At 31.7% G+C, this 19,229-nt stretch overlaps 1 protein-coding gene across 1 annotated transcript; it reads left to right on the top strand.

Annotated features, from left to right (window-relative positions):
• The first annotated feature begins 165 nt into the window (after positions 1-165).
• LOC145332113 (uncharacterized) lies at positions 166-19,009 on the top strand. The gene is made up of 18 exons (XM_080177053.1): positions 166-300; positions 610-683; positions 1,004-1,125; positions 2,158-2,219; positions 4,419-4,536; positions 5,610-5,660; positions 5,885-5,992; positions 6,329-6,413; positions 6,875-6,982; positions 12,076-12,203; positions 14,428-14,497; positions 15,012-15,088; positions 15,697-15,833; positions 16,324-16,386; positions 16,737-16,875; positions 17,343-17,397; positions 18,334-18,396; positions 18,722-19,009. The coding sequence occupies exons 1-18, from the start codon at positions 204-206 to the stop codon at positions 18,821-18,823; spliced, it is 1,659 nt and encodes a 552-aa protein (XP_080033179.1). The 5' UTR covers positions 166-203; the 3' UTR covers positions 18,824-19,009.
• Positions 19,010-19,229: the final 220 nt, after the last annotated feature.

The raw sequence follows: 19,229 nt of genomic DNA, 5'->3' as shown, positions 1-19,229 counted from the left end.
AGGCAACTGACCCGTATCCCCCTGTTAATGCCTCTTTTCGTCTGCTAGCCAATTGCTTTCTGCTCATTTTCCGAACTAAACAGTAAGCTTTTAACATTACCAAGAACAATCTTTTTAAAGCAATGTAATTTACTTGATAGCTTTAAAAAGATCTTTCAATGACGGGCATTCGTATTTACATAAATTGTGTATGAACATATAACATGCAATTAGTTGGTGGCAGCCAATACCATAGTAAAAGAAAACAATGTCTTGTAGCCTCAAGAACTTGCTTCAAGTGTAAAGTAGTTTTTGAATCAGGTACAGGGATAGATAGATGGATTGATAGCTTGCTACCAGATAGATAGAAACATAGTCAGATAGGAAGTGAGATAATAGATAGATAGATGGTTAGCTACTGAATAGATAGTAGGATAGCTGGGAAGAGATTGCCAGTTATAAAGGTAAACCAGTAGATAGATAGATAAATGTCTATACATAAACATATATTACATACAATACATTGATATTATGAAAACAAGTTACCAAATAAAAGGCAAAAAGATAAATAGATATATAGATATAAAGACCATCTTTTATATAAAAAATTCAAAATACATTTTTATTTAGGAAATGATATTGAAAACCATTTTGAGACTGATCACTCATCCTCAGAGAGTTTATTCCATTGTTTAGCTTGTCAGGTATAACTATCTTTTTTCTATCTACCTGGATATTTATCTATCTTACCAGCTAATTTCATATCCGATTTAGATTGCATCTTCAATCGTTTCGCTTGAAATTAATTTTCTATACCCATAATACAAAGTATACCTAACAGTCTGAAACCTAGGATCTTGGCCAAACCTGATTTGACGCTTTTCAGCTATTATTTCTACTGATCATACTGGGTTTAAACTATTCTCTGAAAAAAAAATGCCACTTAACATTAAAAAATTAAATTTAATTCTTAAAGAGGGAAAAAATCTACTAAGCCACAAATATATTTTTAAAATGATTTTAGGATACCTTTTCAACATATGAAGATTTAATATCCCACTTGGAGACGGATCATAACTATAAAGATAGTTACTCTTGTAATTTTTGTGGGAAGCAGGGATATTCCACTCAATATAAACTAAATAGGTAACCATTAATAGATAGATGATAGATAGATAGATGTATAGATAGATACTCTTGTAATATTTGTAGGAAGCAAGGATATTCCACGCAATATTATAAATAAACTTAAAAGGTAACCATTAATAGATAGATAGATAGATAGATAGTTACTCCTGTAATATTTGTGGAAAGCAAGGATATTCTACTCAATATAAACTTAAAAGGTAACCATTAATAGATAGATAGATGTATAGATAGTTACTCTTGTAATTTTTGTGGGAAGCAGGGATATTCCACTCAATATAAACTTAATAGGTGAGCTTTAATATATAGATAGATGTATAGAATAATGATATATACATAGATAGATAGATGTATAGATAGTTACTCATGTAATTTTTGTGGGAAGCAGGGATATTCCACTCAATATAAACTTAATAGGTAACCATTAATAGATAGATAGATAGATAGATGTATAGATAGTTACTCATGTAATTTTTGTGGGAAGCAAGGATATTCCACTCAATATAAACTTAATAGGTAACCATTAATAGATATATGTATTGATATTTTAATTAAAAGATTGATAGAACTAGCTAGTAGAACAAGAATTCATTGATAGACAGAAACCCTCAAAATATCCTTAAACAATTGTCAAAATCAGCTGATTTTTCAAAAACGGTCAAAATTGTCAGTCTTTTAAGGATCGCTCTTGCTATGATCAAAAATTGTTTTTTAATTCTTAATCTAATCTTCAAGACGAATTCAGGAAGGTATATACTTTGAAAGAAAAAAATTTCTTCCCCCTTTTTTTTATAAAAAATCGGAATTGACATATTGCTGAAAAAAAGCTACCAGAACAAATTTTTTGGTATCAAATAGTCATTATATCATAAAAGAAATGGGTTAGAATAGTGTGCCAAACCTTTTTTGCATTTTGAGTTGGTCTGTTTTACATGTCAGTGTTAATTATCATCATGTAATTGATATTAGTAAGTTAAAAGTCCTTCACTACTTAATAATTTTTAAATTAAGATATTTTGTTTTCTATTTCAGGCATATATCAGAAAAGCATCCAAATGAAGAAACAGTATTTCTTTGCTCTATGTGTACAAAAGGTGATGAATATGGGGTATAGTCCCTTTCGTGGCAACGCTCCTTAAGGGGTGATTATTCGTTTTTTTCACAGCAGCTTTTCTCCTATTTCTAGCCCCTGCGGGGGGCTCTAACCCTGTGGGGCCAATTGCCTAACCCTGTGGGGCAATAACCTAACCTAACCTTGAATAACCTATTAAAAGCCATTTTAAAAATACGACGAATCGCCCCTTAAGGGGCGTTGCCACGAAAGGGACTATTCCATCAATATGTTTAGTTTACCAATGCTACTCTGCTATCTACCTCTTTTGTTACTGTTTTTTAGTAAGTTATAAATAAGGATCTTAACGGATAAGACAATAATATTATCCAAGGTTATTTGAGTCAACAATTGAGATAATAGTCAAGCAGCTTAAATCAGTGAATTCTAGTGATAATCACCCCTCCCACAACCCTATTTTTTGGATAAATAATAAAGAGGGGGTAGTTTTTCATTTGTTTCTTTAGTCAGGTGAGGTTAGATTTAATAGGTATGCACCCAAAAGTAGATCTGAACTGATTGCAATGAATTAAGGATATCTTGATATCAACAAAGCATTTGATTGGGTATTTCAGTAACTCTTCATTCAGAACGAATATTTTTTAAATTTAAATTCTAGATACCAATCTCATACCTCAGATTATTACTTCGAATTGGGAAAGTCTTAAATTTATTTCATAATTATAATATGAACTGTGTTTCTTTTATTTAAGCTGATTTTTGCAAAACTCTTTAAAAATATTTTATTATGTTAGTACTAGTGATGGCAATCCGTCGAATTTTTGGGCCGGATTCGGATTCCGGATTCTTAAAAGAATCCGTCAAAAAAAGTGGCGGATTCCTTGCGGATTTTGGATTCTTATTTTTGCGGATTCCGGATTCGGATTCCGGATTCTAGCAATATTTTAAAAAGCTTTTTTTAAAAAATAAAAAATTTAAGTGCTACATATGTCCTAAAAATTAATGTTTTTGTTTTTTTCTATAATTCACTTCCGAGAATTGAACCAGATTTTAAAAGATATTAGGTATATATAATGATAATAATCTTTGCCTTCAAAAAGGGGAAGTTGAAAGAAAAAACTCAAGACTTTAATTTTAGCCTACCAATTCAGAATCCGGAATCTGCTATTAAAAAACGGATTCCGGATCCGGATTCGGATTCCAAAATTGGCCCAAAAATTGGGCGGATTCCGGATTCTGGATCCGGATTCCGGATTGCCAACCCTAGTTAGTACAGTGTGTTTTTTTTATGAGAACTTTTTTGAAAGCAATTTTACCCCATTTATAGTTATCAGAATTTAATGATTAATGGCTTATTTTCTTCGTTTTTTAATGCAATTAATAAAACATTAAAAAAATATTTTAGTTTTTTAAGTAAAAAGTACAGTAAAATCTAAAATTCAAAACTTGGGTGACAACATCTAAAAATGGTTTTAGCGCATTTTCTTATGCTCAAATCTTCTACTCTTTGCAAGAAAAAAATGTATTTTTATTAGTCAACTTTGGGGGGCTAGTACTCCCTACCTGATTGAGATATGGCCTTCACACTTTTTTAAATCCTAGTACATTTCCCTAATAGTATCTGTATTAATTTTTAGCTCGTTATCTCAACTTTGACACGTTTTGCAGCCATTCTTGCAAAAGGTAGAAGATTTGAACATAAGAAAAACGCGCTAAACCCATTTTTAAATGTTGACACCTAAGTTTTGAATTTTACATTTTACTGTACTTTTTAAACAAAAACTGAAATATTTTTTTGTTGTTTTATTAATTGCATTAAAAAACGAAGAAAATAAGCCATTAATCATTAAATTCTGATAACTACAAGTGGGGTAAAATTGCTTTCAAAAAAGTTCTCATAAAAAAAACACTGTATATTTTATTTTTTTTATTTTTATAATATACTTTGATTTGACTATTTTATTTTTCTCATTTTATTTAAGAGAAAATATACACGATTAAGCGAATATTGATAACATAAAGTGTACTTAGTAGTCTAATTTAGCGAAAAAAGGATTATAAAAATTGGCGGGATATGCCGGTTTACATCTCAGCGGCGATTCGCCACCGTTTCTTTACACTTCCATATTGTACTATATTAGAGCATATTAGCGTTTTACTCTTGTTTTTAAGTCTTAGAAAACATACCTTTACGGAAATCCGCGTAATAAATTTATTCTAGGATTTTCATCATTCAATGCTCTGAAAGCCCACCAGAAAACCCACCAGGGGAGTAAACCAGATATGATGCTGGAACCCAGCCAAGTCAAGGATGCTATTATAGAGGCTCACACCTGCAGGTAATGATGCTGGAACCAAGCCAAGTCAAGGATGCTATTATAGAGGCTCACACCTTCAGGTAATGATGCTGGAACCCAGCCAAGTCAAGGAGCTATTATAGAGGGACATACTTGCAGGTATTGATGCTGGAACCCAGCCAAGTCAAGGGAGCTATTATAGAGGCACACACCTGCAGGTAATGATGCTGGAACCCAGTCAAGTCAAGGAGCTATTATAGAAGCTTACACCTACAGGTAATGATGCTGGAACCCAGTCAAGTCAAAGAGCTATTATAGAGGCTCACACCTGCAGGTAATGATGCAGGAACTTAGTCAAGTCAAGGGAGCTATTATAGAGGCTCACACCTGCAGGTAATGATGCTGGAACCCAGTCAAGTCAAGGATGCCATTATAGAGGGACATACTTGCAGGTAATGATGCTGGGACCCAGTAAAGTCAAGGATGCTATTTTAGATGCACACACCTGCTGGTAATGATGCTGGAACCCAGTCAAGTCAAGGACCTATTATAGAGGCTTACACTTGCAGGTAATGATGCTGGAACCCAGTCAAGTCAAGGAGCTATTATAGAAGCTTACACCTACAGGTAATGATGCTGGAACCCAGTCAAGTCAAAGAGCTATTATAGAGGCTCACACCTGCAGGTAATGATGCAGGAACCCAGTCAAGTCAAGGATGCTATTATAGATGCACACACCTGCAGGTATAACAGTACAGACGGAGTAGGAGATAGACATTGGGGGAGAGGGTATATTAGGCTATTTATTACACAAGTCCCCAAAGTTTTGTTATAGCGTCTTCTTATTCGTAAACTTATAAACTTTTGGGACTTTTATTGAATTTTAATTGGTTAATTAGGCACATTCATTTACATATATGAAGTTCAGAAAGAGTGCCAGACAGACAGTTTCAGCTGCTGCTTGTAGTTGGAATTAAAAGCTGCTTCAGATTATCAGCACACAATTGCGGCACGGCTATGGTTTGTCTAAAATTGAAGCAGTGGCTTCGGTTTTAGCTTTGGCTTGATGAACAAAAATATCTGTAATAATAATAAATATATTTATTCTTGTTTAGATTTTGTGGAGAGTGTATCATGCATGGCAAAGATTTAGACTCTCATATCAGGCAATACTAACTTTACTAAAAGCCTTACCTAGCAAAATTATATGTACACAGCAGTGTTAGATCGTCTCAAAGGGGATTTTTAAAACATTTAAAATTAAGTTCTCTACAAAACCTTTATCATCTTTTTTCTTCAGCTATTTTATGCAATATATTATATTAAGTTACTTCAAGAATAAAATAGAAAATATTTGGTAAAAAACCAAGTTTGTATGATGCCTAATCAGAGTGAAGCATCTTGATTCTGATGATGATTACTTTTACCACTGCAACCTTTGTCCTGCAGCCCTAACAAACAAGTTCAAACTATTTTACTACTTTGATCTCCACCTTAGGAATATGAATCATTTATTTTGTTTTAGACTATACGTAGTATAAGTATTGTTAATTTTTTGGTCATAAATAAGACACAATTTTTTGTCATAAATAGGTATTTGAGATTCGAGATAATAAATTTCTTGGTTGTCTGTAAGGCTACTCTTCAGATCTTTAGAGGAAGCGACAGTAGCTTAACATAAAAAGTAAATGATATACTCTAATTGCTATACCAGCTACACAAGGCTGGGGAGAGGTGAGAAATTTCAATCCCTCCAATTTAAAAAAAAGTTGTTTGGAGGGGTTATTTTTTGTCTATGGGCGACTTCCAAAAACAAATGATTTATATTTCCCAGAGAACATGGAGTATTTATTGATAATATCTGCAGACTTTGTAAGGATACAAGTCTAAATAGAGCTAAGTTTAATGATCATTTTAAGGTTTGTATTTATTTTTTTAAACAGTTTACTAACTAATTTCACCGTGACCTTGGCTCGTAGCGTAGCGTATCCGCTCGTCATCGGGGAGGTGATAGGTTCGAATCTCGGCTTAACACGTTGTCATAACTAAAGACGTTAAAAACGGTTCCTACTGATGTTATGTCAGGTGCGTGCCATTAACATTTAAAGAAGGGGGGATGCCTCGGCCATCAAACAGGCACAACTCATCACCATGTAGAGACAAAGGTTGTGCAATAATAGAGTTGGTTTTCTAATTAATGTTACTTAATCTAATACTTCGGGTGTTTCGACAGAAAAATAGAAATTTGGCTCCCCTTGGTTATCCTGGGATGTTAGACCTGTCGTTTAAGTGTCTTAAACAGCAGCCACGCCCGTATGAGGTAATTGATAGGTAGTTCCAACCCCAGAAGTGTTTATGATTACATAACATCTGATTTCAGACCATCCACCCCCAAGAGCAACCATATGACTGTCCCTGGCCCGGCTGTAACAAAATGTTTAAAAAGAAACAATTACAAAATGAACATGTTACCTCACATAGAGTAAAGGTAAGTTCAAAGAGTATTTAAATTGCAATTATTTGATATTTACATGACCTTGTGTTTTGTCATAGCTTTTTTGAAATAGATATATATTATACATAGATATGATATATTGTGCTCGTAAAGTAAGTATGAGAGTATCTTATGCTATAAATGTATATGGTTATTTAATTCAAATCAATGGTGAAATTATTGAATTCATTCAATCATTCTTATAGATATATTCTTAGGTTATTTTTAAAATTTATTTTAGAAATTATATGTATACAAACATTAAAAACACAATTAAACAAATTTACAGCATAAAATACACACACAATACACATTATACTACACAAGTATGCTAATACAAGATGATGTATTACTTTAAAATTAAATGAATAACTGTACTTTATTAAATAAATCTCAGTTAATTCTATCCAATAAAATCAACCTCTGAATATTCTTATAACTGTTTTCATAGATAAGAGTTTTTTTCTAGCTTATATGGATTAAATTAGTTTTTAGCTGTCTAATCTTATGTTGAGAATACTGCCATGCCTCTTCATGGCAGTACAGCCACAAGACAGGCAACACATACAGGATGGTCCTTGTGATGGTAACAATACTATTTATCAACAACATTTTCCCTTGCTCTGTATGCACTACTAGCCTTAGTATATACAGAATTGAAGCAATAAATGATGCCAGAATGTAAACTATGACAAAACTGTAGGAGAGCTGTTCTTTTGGTCCATATGATTTGTTTCTGGTTGCTTTTAATTCAGATTTGGAATCTATCACTGATTTTACAGGAACTGGTATCAGATTACTTGGTAGTTTTGATTCTTCTGGAAGTTTTGATTTACAATCTTCTCTTTCTACCTTGATGCCAGATGTATGGTTGTCTTGTTCTGTTACATTTATGATACAGGAGTTTGGTCTGACATGCTGTTCAACATTGTATGTCATGTTTTCATTTGCACATAATTCATTATTAACCTCCATTTCAACCTTAGGCTCTTCCTGCTGTGTATTTTCCTGATTTTCTCCTTCACCAGATATAACTTGTCTGCGGTCATCCAATCTTTGTGTGTTACCCTGGAATTTTATAATGTCTGGCATGTTCAGTTGAATAATATGTGGTTCCTTGTTGCAACTTACCTTCAACACTAAGGGATTAATGGAATTTGGACAATATTTTCTCTTCAGGAACAACACAATCCTGATAATGATTTCAAGCACAAAAATTCCTATTCCCATTATGTAGAGCAGGGGAAAAATGTCACGCTGCTGAACTTGAAAATAATATTCTCTTTCAATGGATATATCTTTGATTTCATATATTTCTATGATGGTCCACAGAGTTCCAACATTACAAATGTCCTGTATTAATCATCATTATATGTTTATTATTTTATTCATACTGTTAAATAATACATATTTTTGATTATTTAAAATTGAATTTCTAAGCAAAGAGGAATATATAAGAAAATGTATGAAAGTGAAATAATAGTGAAACAAGGATGACAACATCCATAAGAAGCAAAGCTTAAAAGTTTTCATAGATAAGAATACGGACAACAAGATTAGTTAAAATTAATCATGAAACCTTTTTCACATATTTACGTTTTGACTGATAAACACCAAAGAGATGGGGATATATTTGAAAAATATAAAAGTAGTTAATAACCGGCCTAGAAACAGTTCAACAGCCATGGATGTTTTATACCTAATTATGCTTCATGTTGATAGGAACATTGACAAGAAATTTCAGTTGTCTATCATTTATAGGAGCCAAGAAAATCAAATTTCTACTAAATGTTTCAGACAGACATTTTGAATTATGGAGTAGCAGCACTACTAAAAATAAATTGTAATGCAAAAATGATTACCTTAAATACTATGAGTTCATGTAGAAGGAGAAGCAGAGGGAGGAACATGAATGCAACACAGATTAGTTTGATCTGAAAATTGATAAAGAAATCAAATGAAGCATTTATGTTTTGGTTATAATAAAAGGGATAGTTCTACGAAGTGTATTTAAAGAGTTAAGGTACTTAGAGTAGTGAACTTTTATATGTCTTAGTAGAATATATTAGGCATTGGATAGATATGATTATATGTTAAAGAATTTTTAACATTTACCAGACCAAACTTTTTTTATTTGGCAATATCTAAAAAAGTTAAAGTGATTTGCAACATAAATTACATGAGAATGGTCTATTTTTTTCCAAATATGTATAGCCAAAACACCAATATCAGAGAATCTTTTTCCACATATTTCACAAGAGTTATAAAAAATTGAACAGGGGTTCCCCTTGGGACAAGTTACTTAAAAAACATAAAAAATAACGTCCGGTTCATTATAGGACAGGTTTTCTATAGATTCTTTTTAAAAAATAAAGAAAACCGTCCGGTTTACTTACAAAGTTACAATATACACATTATCTCACGCGGAAATGCCAACTAACCATACAATATATATATATATATATATATATATATATATATATATATATATATATATATATATATATATATAAAGACCATTCTCATGTAATTTATGTTGCAAATCACTAACTTTTCTAGATATTGTCAAATAAAAAAGTTCGGTCAGGTTAATGTTAAAATTCTTTATCACATAATCATATCTATTCAATGCCTAATATATTCTACTAAGACATATAAAAAGATCACTACTCTAAGTACTATACTAAATATTTTATTGGTCATTCTTTGTTGTTATGTGTATTTTGTTGTATAAAAAGTTTGAAGTTCTATTAACTAGTAAATGCTATCTAAGGTTGTATTTATGACAAAAAAGTTTTTGCCATATATAACATGCAACGAAGTTGAAAATAAAAATGAAAAACTCATTTTTTAAGGAAAATCCCTGGTCAAATCTTTTAATTTTAATCAATAACTTTATATTATGAACTACTACGTTATTTAAAATAGAAAAAACTTACAGTTCACTATTTTTTTTAAAATGCACTTCGTGAAACTATCCCTTTAGTAGTGAAATAATAATTATCATACATTTTTAGTAGTTAAACCAAGAAATTTTAGTGGAGACACCATTAATATAATCTTGAACATGAGCATCTCTGTTGTAATCACAAACCATGGGCCAATTAAGATCTTTTGATTTAAACAACTGCAGACCAACAAGAAATTGTTTTCTAACAGCTCAGTAAACCACTGTCTAGTAATATTTCTTAGTAATGAAATTAGAAGAAACACAATGACTCCAACCATCTTCATGATGATGAATGCTTTAATCAGAAAAATCATGATTGTTCTCCTAAAATTAGAATTATTTCTTAATGTTATTTATTTAGTGTTAGCAATGCTTACTGTAAAATATTTTTATTGGACTGAAATTTTGTAGAGAGGTAGGGAGAGGTCAATGGGCTGTTTATTACACTAGTTCATTTGATTGGTTTTACAACTTGTAGTACTTTAGATGAATTTTAATTGGTTAGTTATGTAAGTTAAGTTTCTAAACAGCCACTGCCTTATCCCATTAGATCCTTAGGAATTTGAATATTTTCAAATTTTTATCACCTGGAATGCTTAATCTGCAGAAAATACTTGTAAAGAAACATCAATGAAACACATGATACGATTGAGCCAACAATATTACTCAATCCTTCATAGATGTTATTTTTTGGTGTTATGTATATGATGATAAAGTAGAAAATGAGAAGCTTGTCTTTTATTTTCATGGCTATCATTCTTTAGTTTTTTAATAAATAACTGGACTATCTACAATAAGGCACTTTAATTGTCTTTTCATTACTTGCTTAAACTTATCTTAAGCAAATTATTAACAAATAATTAAATCTTCTTTTAAATTTCTTGCAGATTTATTGTTTACCAGGGGCTGCTATTTAGCCAATTAATTCCATTTGAAATTGCAGAAAATTAAATGTTTTGTTTGAGTAGAGTTGGTGTAAAACAAGGGGGGGGGGGAGAAAAAAGGGAAGGGGTTGTGGGGAAATTTTCACTTAATATAGTTTTCTAAATCACGTTCCCTTTTCCCTGATTGTTTACATAATTTCACAGTTCTTAATATTACTAGGTATACTTAGTTGTTTTTTTTTTACACTAAGAGGATTTAGTTGTTAACTTATAACTGAGAAAATCTAATGTGAGTGGCTGTTTATATATTCATGTGAAGTGTGGGATTAACAGAGATAATTATTTTTTTTCAGAGCATTTTTTTTATAAGAAATGGAGGATGTGGTGCACATTAAAATATGTAACACTTCTAAATCAATTGCATAAACTACTATTTGTTTTATATTTTTGCTGGATGTTTATTAACTAGAATTTAGTGCTAGCTGCTGTTTAATAGTGCTTACTTTAGAAAAGAATTAACACATTTTTTGTCTAGCAGTTTACAAAATATTCTAAAATTGTACTCTTTTAACTCTAAACTTAATAATTTCTTTTCATAATAATCCTAATCAATAGAAATTTAAAAGTTAGTATCTCTTAAACTTTCTCAAATTAGTTCTAAAAAAAAAAAAAAAAATTATTAATTTTTTTAATTTCCTGTTTATAAATAATCAATAAATAACATGAATAATAACAATAGATTTTAATTTCATTTGATAAAACTATAAGTAACTAATAAGTTTTCAATATTTAAGAAAAAATATTACAATACATTATCTTTGAGCTAATACCATGGTTAAAGCCTTGCATTGTATTAGGGTAAAGTTTAGAAAAATAGAAATTCAAAGCTATATGAGTTATTCTTTCTCTAAACTTGAGGATTGATAGAAGCACATTATAAAACAAGGATGACAACATCCATTATAGCAAAGTTCTGAAACTAAAAATATACATCAACACTTGTTAAATTTCAGATATAAATAAGCAGAATTTAAATGTATAAGTCCAAACAAATTTGTAAGTAAATTTGATGCAAAACTGCCTAAATACAGGATACTGATTATGGACATACCTACATTTTTAGAACTTAATTATAGAGATGTTTCGAATTTGAGTATTCTTTAGGCCAACTGCACCATCAAAAGGTTCAAAGGATAGAGAGGGCCAAATATTAAAAAGCTTACATCAATATCATAAAATTAATTATTTTGTAGGAAGGCGACATTACAGACGACATGGTGCATTCTTGTAACGAATGTGGAAAAGTATTTTACTCTAAGAAGAAGTATGAAACGCACATGAAACATGTTCACGAGGGCAAAGGATTGAATATTCCGGAATGGTAAGTAAAAGTACTAATAAGCAGTAGTTATACTTTTTTTGGTCTGAAGTTCTAGATTTCAAAACTACTGAACTACTACTGAGTTTTCCTTTCTAGAGATGGTTTTAGGCTATTTATTTTTTTATCTAAGCCCTCCGATGGGTTTAGGCCGTTTTTCTGCACCCTCTATTACCTCTTTAAACACAGAGCCCCTGGGTACTAGGGGCGCAGCTGAACAGATTGATTTCTTCAATTTAAAGAAACCTCACATAAGTCCTGGGATTGTTTAACGCTATTTTGTTTTTGGATTTAAGTCTTTGGATGGGTTTAGGCTATTTTCTACCCCCATCTAATTGCATTCTTTTCTAAGAATACTTACGATACATTACTTCTAAAAAAGGAGGATTGAAAGTGATTAAAATTTTAAGACTTTTATAATGATTTAATAATGCGTGGTTTTAAGGCAATTAAATTAAAAATAGAATTTAAATATGGATAATTACAGACTTTATTTTATAATATGTCTTAATCTCAGATTATTTTTGATATAAAGAATAGTAGTATAGTTTTTGAAATAAAAGTAGCAAAAGAATTTGAGCCTGATCTTATTTATGCTGATGCGAAGTAAATATAAATGAAAAATATTTATGAAAATAATTTAATTTAATTTTTTTCATGTGTTACCTAACAATTTTTATTTTTCTCAACTAGAACAGTCATTTATCGCATCGTATTATAGACTGCTTTCCGCGGATATTAAAATGAAAAATTTGGATAAAAACTGGAAATTAATTTTAAAATTTTCATTCTATACATAATTTTTCTGCATAGCTAAGAACCGGGTTTTATTAAGTGGATATAAATCGGTTTAGAAACCATACTAAAAAGGTAAATAGTTTTTTTTTTGGTTAACTCTTTTAATTTATTTTCCATCAAAACAAGATATACTGTAGGGTTGGCAATCCGTATCCGGAATCCGCCCAATTTTTGGTCAATTTTGGAATCCGAATCCGGAATCCGTTTTTTAAACGCGGATTCTTAATTGGTAGGCTAAAATTAGCGTCTTGAGTTTTTTCTTTCAACTCCCGCTTTTTGAAGGCAAAGATTATCATCATTGTATATAAAATCTTTTAAAATCTGGTTCGATTCTCGGAAGTGAATTATAGAGAACACCAAGAACATTAAGTTTTAGGACATATGTAGCACTTAATTTTTAAAAAATTTTAAAAAAGCCTTTTAAAATATTGCTAGAATCCGGAATCCGAATCCGGAATCCGCCAAAAAAAATGATTCCGAAATCCGCGGGAATCCGCCATTTTTGTTGACGGATTCTTGTAAGAATCCGAATCCGGTCCAAAAATTTGACGGATTGCCATCCCTAATAATTAGGAAAACTATTTTCAATCGATCCAATTATGAACGAGCAAGAGCAAGTGCTGATTTACTGTTGAATATTAAGAAAAAAACCGTTGTTTTATGTTGGAGAAAAAAAAAGATTGTTACATTTAGCAAAAAATGCTTAACGTCACTTTCTCTTTAAAAATCAGCTGGAAGTCTAAACATAACCCAAACGGGTTAGAAATTCGAGGCTTAGTCGCGGCTGAAAAAGTAAGATTTTTTTAGCTTAAAATTTCGAAAACTACTTAACCGATTGAGTTATCTAGTTTAGGAATGCTTCACAAAGGTCCCAGAATTGTTCTTTGATATTTTATTTTTATTGGGATGGTTTTAGGCTATCTTGTCAATCTTCGAATACTGAGCCCCTAGATGCTAGGGGCGCATACAGCAGTTGAACAAAAATTACTATTGAACTATTTCGCCTCTCTTTTAGTAAATGTTACAAAACAAAATAAATAATATTGATTAAAAAATATTTTTTTTTTATTAAATTGCTTTTCCAGTATTTGAATTCTATAGTAGAGTTTTAGAGAATAAACAGGAGAGGATATGGAACTTTAAATTACACTAGTCCATACATTTTTATATACTCGTTTTCTCATTTGTTGGCTTAAATTTAGGGGACTTTCATTAAATCTTGATTAGATTTTACAAAATATCAGTGTCAAAAATTTAATAATATTTTTAGAAGATTTAGTGTGAAGAATTGGTTGTTGTAATATCTTATGTTTCTTTTGCATTTTTATTTTAGTTAAGTAAGGGATAGGAGAGTCCCGTAGGGTTTAGAGAGAGGTTTTGACGTTTTGATGAACATTTGACTTTTTTTATGATTTTAACATGTTTTTAGGGATAAGAAAAGTAACAGGTATCAATGTGGTATTTGCTCCAATTCCTTCTCTTCAAAATCATTACTACAGGTATAGTCCTTAAATATTTTTTTTTGTAGCGAAGCTACTCTATAGTTTACTTTTTATGTCCGTCCGTCAGTCAGTCTGTAACGCTATGGGGAAATTGTGATTTTCTAGGCTGCTATTAAAAATAAACAACTGATATTTTGGGTATAGTCCCTTTCGTGGCAACGCCTCTTAAGGTGCGTTTCGTCGTATTTTCACAGTAGCTTTTGATAAGTTATTTTAGGTTAGGTGATTGCCCTGCAGGAAAAATCTGCTGTCAAAATACAACAAATCGCCCCTTAAGAGGCTTTGCCACGAAAGGGACTATACTTGAAATTTTTAGTGAAGATCAAGTTATTCCTTTTGTTTTGTTCTTCACCTATAGTTTTTTTAATTAAAACTTTCCTTATTTCTTTATTATTTCTAAATTGAATATCTATAAATCTGTCTTGAGTTTCTGTCTCAACCTACTACATTACTACCTGTATATTTATCAACCTGTCCATCCACAGTAATCATATATATTCATTATATTCAGGCCCACGCTAGAAAACACGAAAATAATCCAAGTTTTATGTGTGACCACTGTGGTAAAGCATTCTATAGAAAAGACAGGTTAGTTTTAGATAGATAAATAGATAGATAGACAGACAGAAAGACAGACAGACAGACAGGGAGACAGACAGACAGAAAACATGAGAATAACCCAAGTTTTATGTGTATAGACAGATAGATAGATTATTTGACAAGGATAACAACATCCTTAAAAGTGTAGCTCTGAAACGGTAGAATATAAACACCTAGTAGAGTGTCAGAACTGAAAAAAAAATAGGAATATAAAAGTTTAAGTATAAAAATTGTAAGGAAATTTGTTGCAAAACTGCTTAAATACAGGATACTTTTTAGGGCATACTTACATTTTGGGACTTGCCTATAGAGATGCTTCGCTTATAACATTGCACCTTGTTGTAATAGGAATCAGTATTTAAAAAATCAGATGAATCGGATAATTCTAACATATAAAAATTTGGTGTCAAAATAGTAAGAAATCAGCATTTTTTAAATGGATGTACGGACTTTCTGGTAACGATAACCTAACTGTTATAGCAATCATCATGAAAAGATTTACATCGATAGGACAATTCTAACCTGATGAAATTAACGAAAAGACTGTTCGTTACGGACATAAAATAGGTTTATTTTATTTTATTTATTAATTTTAGATTAGCAGTGCATACCCGAGCCGTCCACCTGAATCAGAAGAATTACGAATGTGACATATGCCTGAAAAGATTTATGGATAATTACAAACTGAAGAGACACATGAAAACTCACATCTCTGGCCGGGCAGCTAATACAAGTATTGTTCTTGTTAAATATGAATTTAAATGCACATGTAAATAGGGGGTGATTACAAATATAGAATATACAAAGTTTGAAAATAGAAATGTGAAAATATGGTGGTCGAGTGGCGCAGAAACTCGACTCCCCGCTCTCCTCCCCCCCTACCGCCTTATTTAAGATGGTTTTTAGTGTGTTTTGTCTGGTTAGGTTAAGTAAGTTCATATTGGGTACAGGATAGCCCCCCAGGTATAAGTCTGTTAAGGTTAGGCCTTTTGTAATCGCCAGGGATTTTGTGGGAAGACCAAAAACCACAACAGTAGCATAAGCAAGGGGGCGGAAAATTACGCCGAAATTAACCTGTAGAGCTAACATCTGATTTGCTTTAAAAAATCGCCATTGCCAAATTCCGCAGAAAACCGATATCGCAAAATGAGGCTATTTAAAGAGAAAAAAAACACATTTAATACCTTAAACAATCTAACCTTTTGCAATATGATATTTTTTAGGCATGGTCATAGAACGACCGGCTCATACAAGATCTTTAATGGTTCTTTCAGAAGATAATGAAGGTACATTATTTATTCTCTAGCGGCTAAACCCATAGAAGACTCTAGGGGCACCTAGGGTTAGGGGGGGGCCCGGGGGGGGGGGGGGAGGGAAGTCGACACTCCCAATTTTCATTTAAGATTTAAAGATAAAAAAAGTTGTTTTATGGAGGGGTCCTTTATATTGGGAGGGTGGAGATACTTCCCCCCAAACATAATTAAAACCTTCATTGGACTTTTAGAAGCCTCACTGTTAAATAGAACCATATCCGTTCAGCGGTTAGTGAGACAAAAAAGCTTACTACTTACTTATAGGATATATTTGTTCGGTCTACAAATAACTATCTATAAATTTAACTTTTATATATCTATAGATCACCTGACCACTACGCTGTCCACAGATGACTCGGAGCTGACAACTGCGCTGCACCACGCCACTGTGGACGAGAACGGGCAGGTCGTGGTTCAGGTGCCGGCACACTATGAGATCGGTCCCAATAATACAATTATCAGGTAATAGAGCCTACAATAACAAAATTGGCAATTTCACGCACCATTTGATACTTAACACCTCTCCCCCCCATTACCCATCTATTTGTTTTAAAAGGTACTTGCGAAGCTTATTTTAGGTTAGGTTAGGTAAGATAAGGTTAAAAGGAAAAGGATTAGAGCTTCTATAAACTAGTTGTTTTTAAATATTTTATCTGAAGATAAACTAACTCCTGCAAAAACGGTTATAAAAAAATCTCAAAAGGTGGATAATTCAACAAATACTTTTTTAGTTTGGGGGGGGGGGGGATAATTTTGAGTGTAAATTGTCCCATTGATTTTGATTTTAAAAGGTCCTTTTAATTAAGCTGTTAAATTATAGAACATAAGGATAATGTTAAGGCATAATGAGAAACTTCTTTAGGTATAAAATATAGACACATGAATAAATTATCAACAAATAAAATTTTTTAAAATTATTTTATTTTTAGAAAATTGGATGGAAATTCTGTCATTCACATGGTCAACAATCAAGCTATATTACAGGTGCATTTTTATTTATCGTTGATTTCTCATTTTTTATATTTGATTTCTCAATTTTTATATTGTTATATGTAGAGCTAGCGGCTACGCCCCCTGGAGGCCTCGAGGGGCACTTGAGGAGGGGGAGTTGAATTTGATGATTCATTTTTTTATTGTAGATTTAAAAAGAAAAAGGAAAATAAAAATTTTTTGGTTAAAATTTTTTTTGAGGTGGATGCCCCTCATTTTTAATTTTAATTAAAAATGAATTTTTTCTAGGGCGATAACTCTTAGGAGGGTGATGGTACCCTCCCTCCAAAATAGTTATAAACCTATGAGAAGCTACCCTGTAAAAGAGAAACTTATTGGTTCAGCGGTTAGCGAGATTCTTCGGTACAAACATACAAACACACAGACAAACAGACAGATATTCTGTTACTTTATTATAAGGATTTTAAGGAAAAAGACAATGGACGATAATTTTACATCTATGACAAACAAAATTAACCCCTTCTCCAAATACAAATTATTGATTGAAAAGTTCTGACACTACTAGTTTGGAACCAACCAGTCAAAATTCAACAATAGAACCGAAAGTTTTGTAACCAACGAGTTAGACAACGTGGTTATTAAACTTTGGCTACTGGTGTAATTTAAAGTCCCCTCCTTCCCTGCTAATTTAGCACAATATGAAAGATTATTACTAATCACGAGTCGACATTAGGGTATCAAAAGTCTACTTTACCAAATTCATTGTTTTTAAAAACTTGTATATTTATGCCTCCCGAATGATCTTTTAGGCAACAATTGTAGATCAGCTTATCTATAGACTTTAAAAACAATACGAGTACAAGTTTCAAAACTATATAGAAATTCATAAAAAAACTCTCATATTTGTATAGACGTATTTACGTTCATTACCAAAGAACAAAAAATCTTTTTAATTTGTCCCTTTTTTAGATTAATACTCCAGTTACTGGAAAAGGAACATCAAGTCACCAAGACAACCTTATCAAATTTGAGGTGATTAAATAAATATAATAGTTATTTTAGCCAGCTACAAGTTTCACAGGAGAACATGGTAATTTGGTGTAAGATCAAAGTAATGATAAATTCATTTATTAAAACCCCTCTGCCCCTTTACACTATCCTCTCCCCTCCTACTGTATAAACGAACTGACTAATAAATTCATGTTAGCAACCTAATTTGACAACAATTTTTCTCCTGTCAATATAACCACGAAAATCCAAACCTATATTAATTATACATGCATATGACACACGAAGAAAACCATTTTTCTATAAATTTTAAGACAATCTTCTTTGTCTAAATAATGATTATTTTCAGACAGAAGAAGGTGGGGATGAATCAACCCCTGTCGACTTTACCCAGGGGGCGGAGGAACAACGGTTTATATATGTGCAAAATTATATTGAGAAAACAGATTAATACAAGAAAATGTTTTAGACAGAGAATAATATTTATTTATTGCATAGTGTTGTAGACAGGTTTCCGCGGATAGTAAAAAACTTTCTCGTATTCTTTTGAATCCGGTGGATAGGAACTGGTTCTCATCCATAAGAAAAAACTATGTCTAGCATCGTATTATATCCAGCTTTCTACGAATATAAAAATGTACAATCATAAGATTAAAACCAGTTTTTTTTAGCCGGTGCCTTTGGCACCTCGGGGCTAAAAAACTAGTTTTAATCTTATAATTGTACATTCTATATCCGCGGAAAGCCGTTTATAATACGATGCGAGAAATAACTATTATTTAATTTACTATTTCAAATTCACGTGTAATATTTTCTGCAATACGACGCTATGCACGATTTTTTTTAGTATGGATGAG

The sequence above is a fragment of the Acartia tonsa genome, chromosome 11 (genome assembly GCF_053477335.1).
Source record: "Acartia tonsa isolate MP-2025a chromosome 11, ASM5347733v1, whole genome shotgun sequence".
In the NCBI taxonomy this organism is placed as follows: Eukaryota; Metazoa; Arthropoda; class Copepoda; order Calanoida; family Acartiidae; genus Acartia; species Acartia tonsa.
This window is presented reverse-complemented; position numbering and strand designations above follow the sequence as displayed.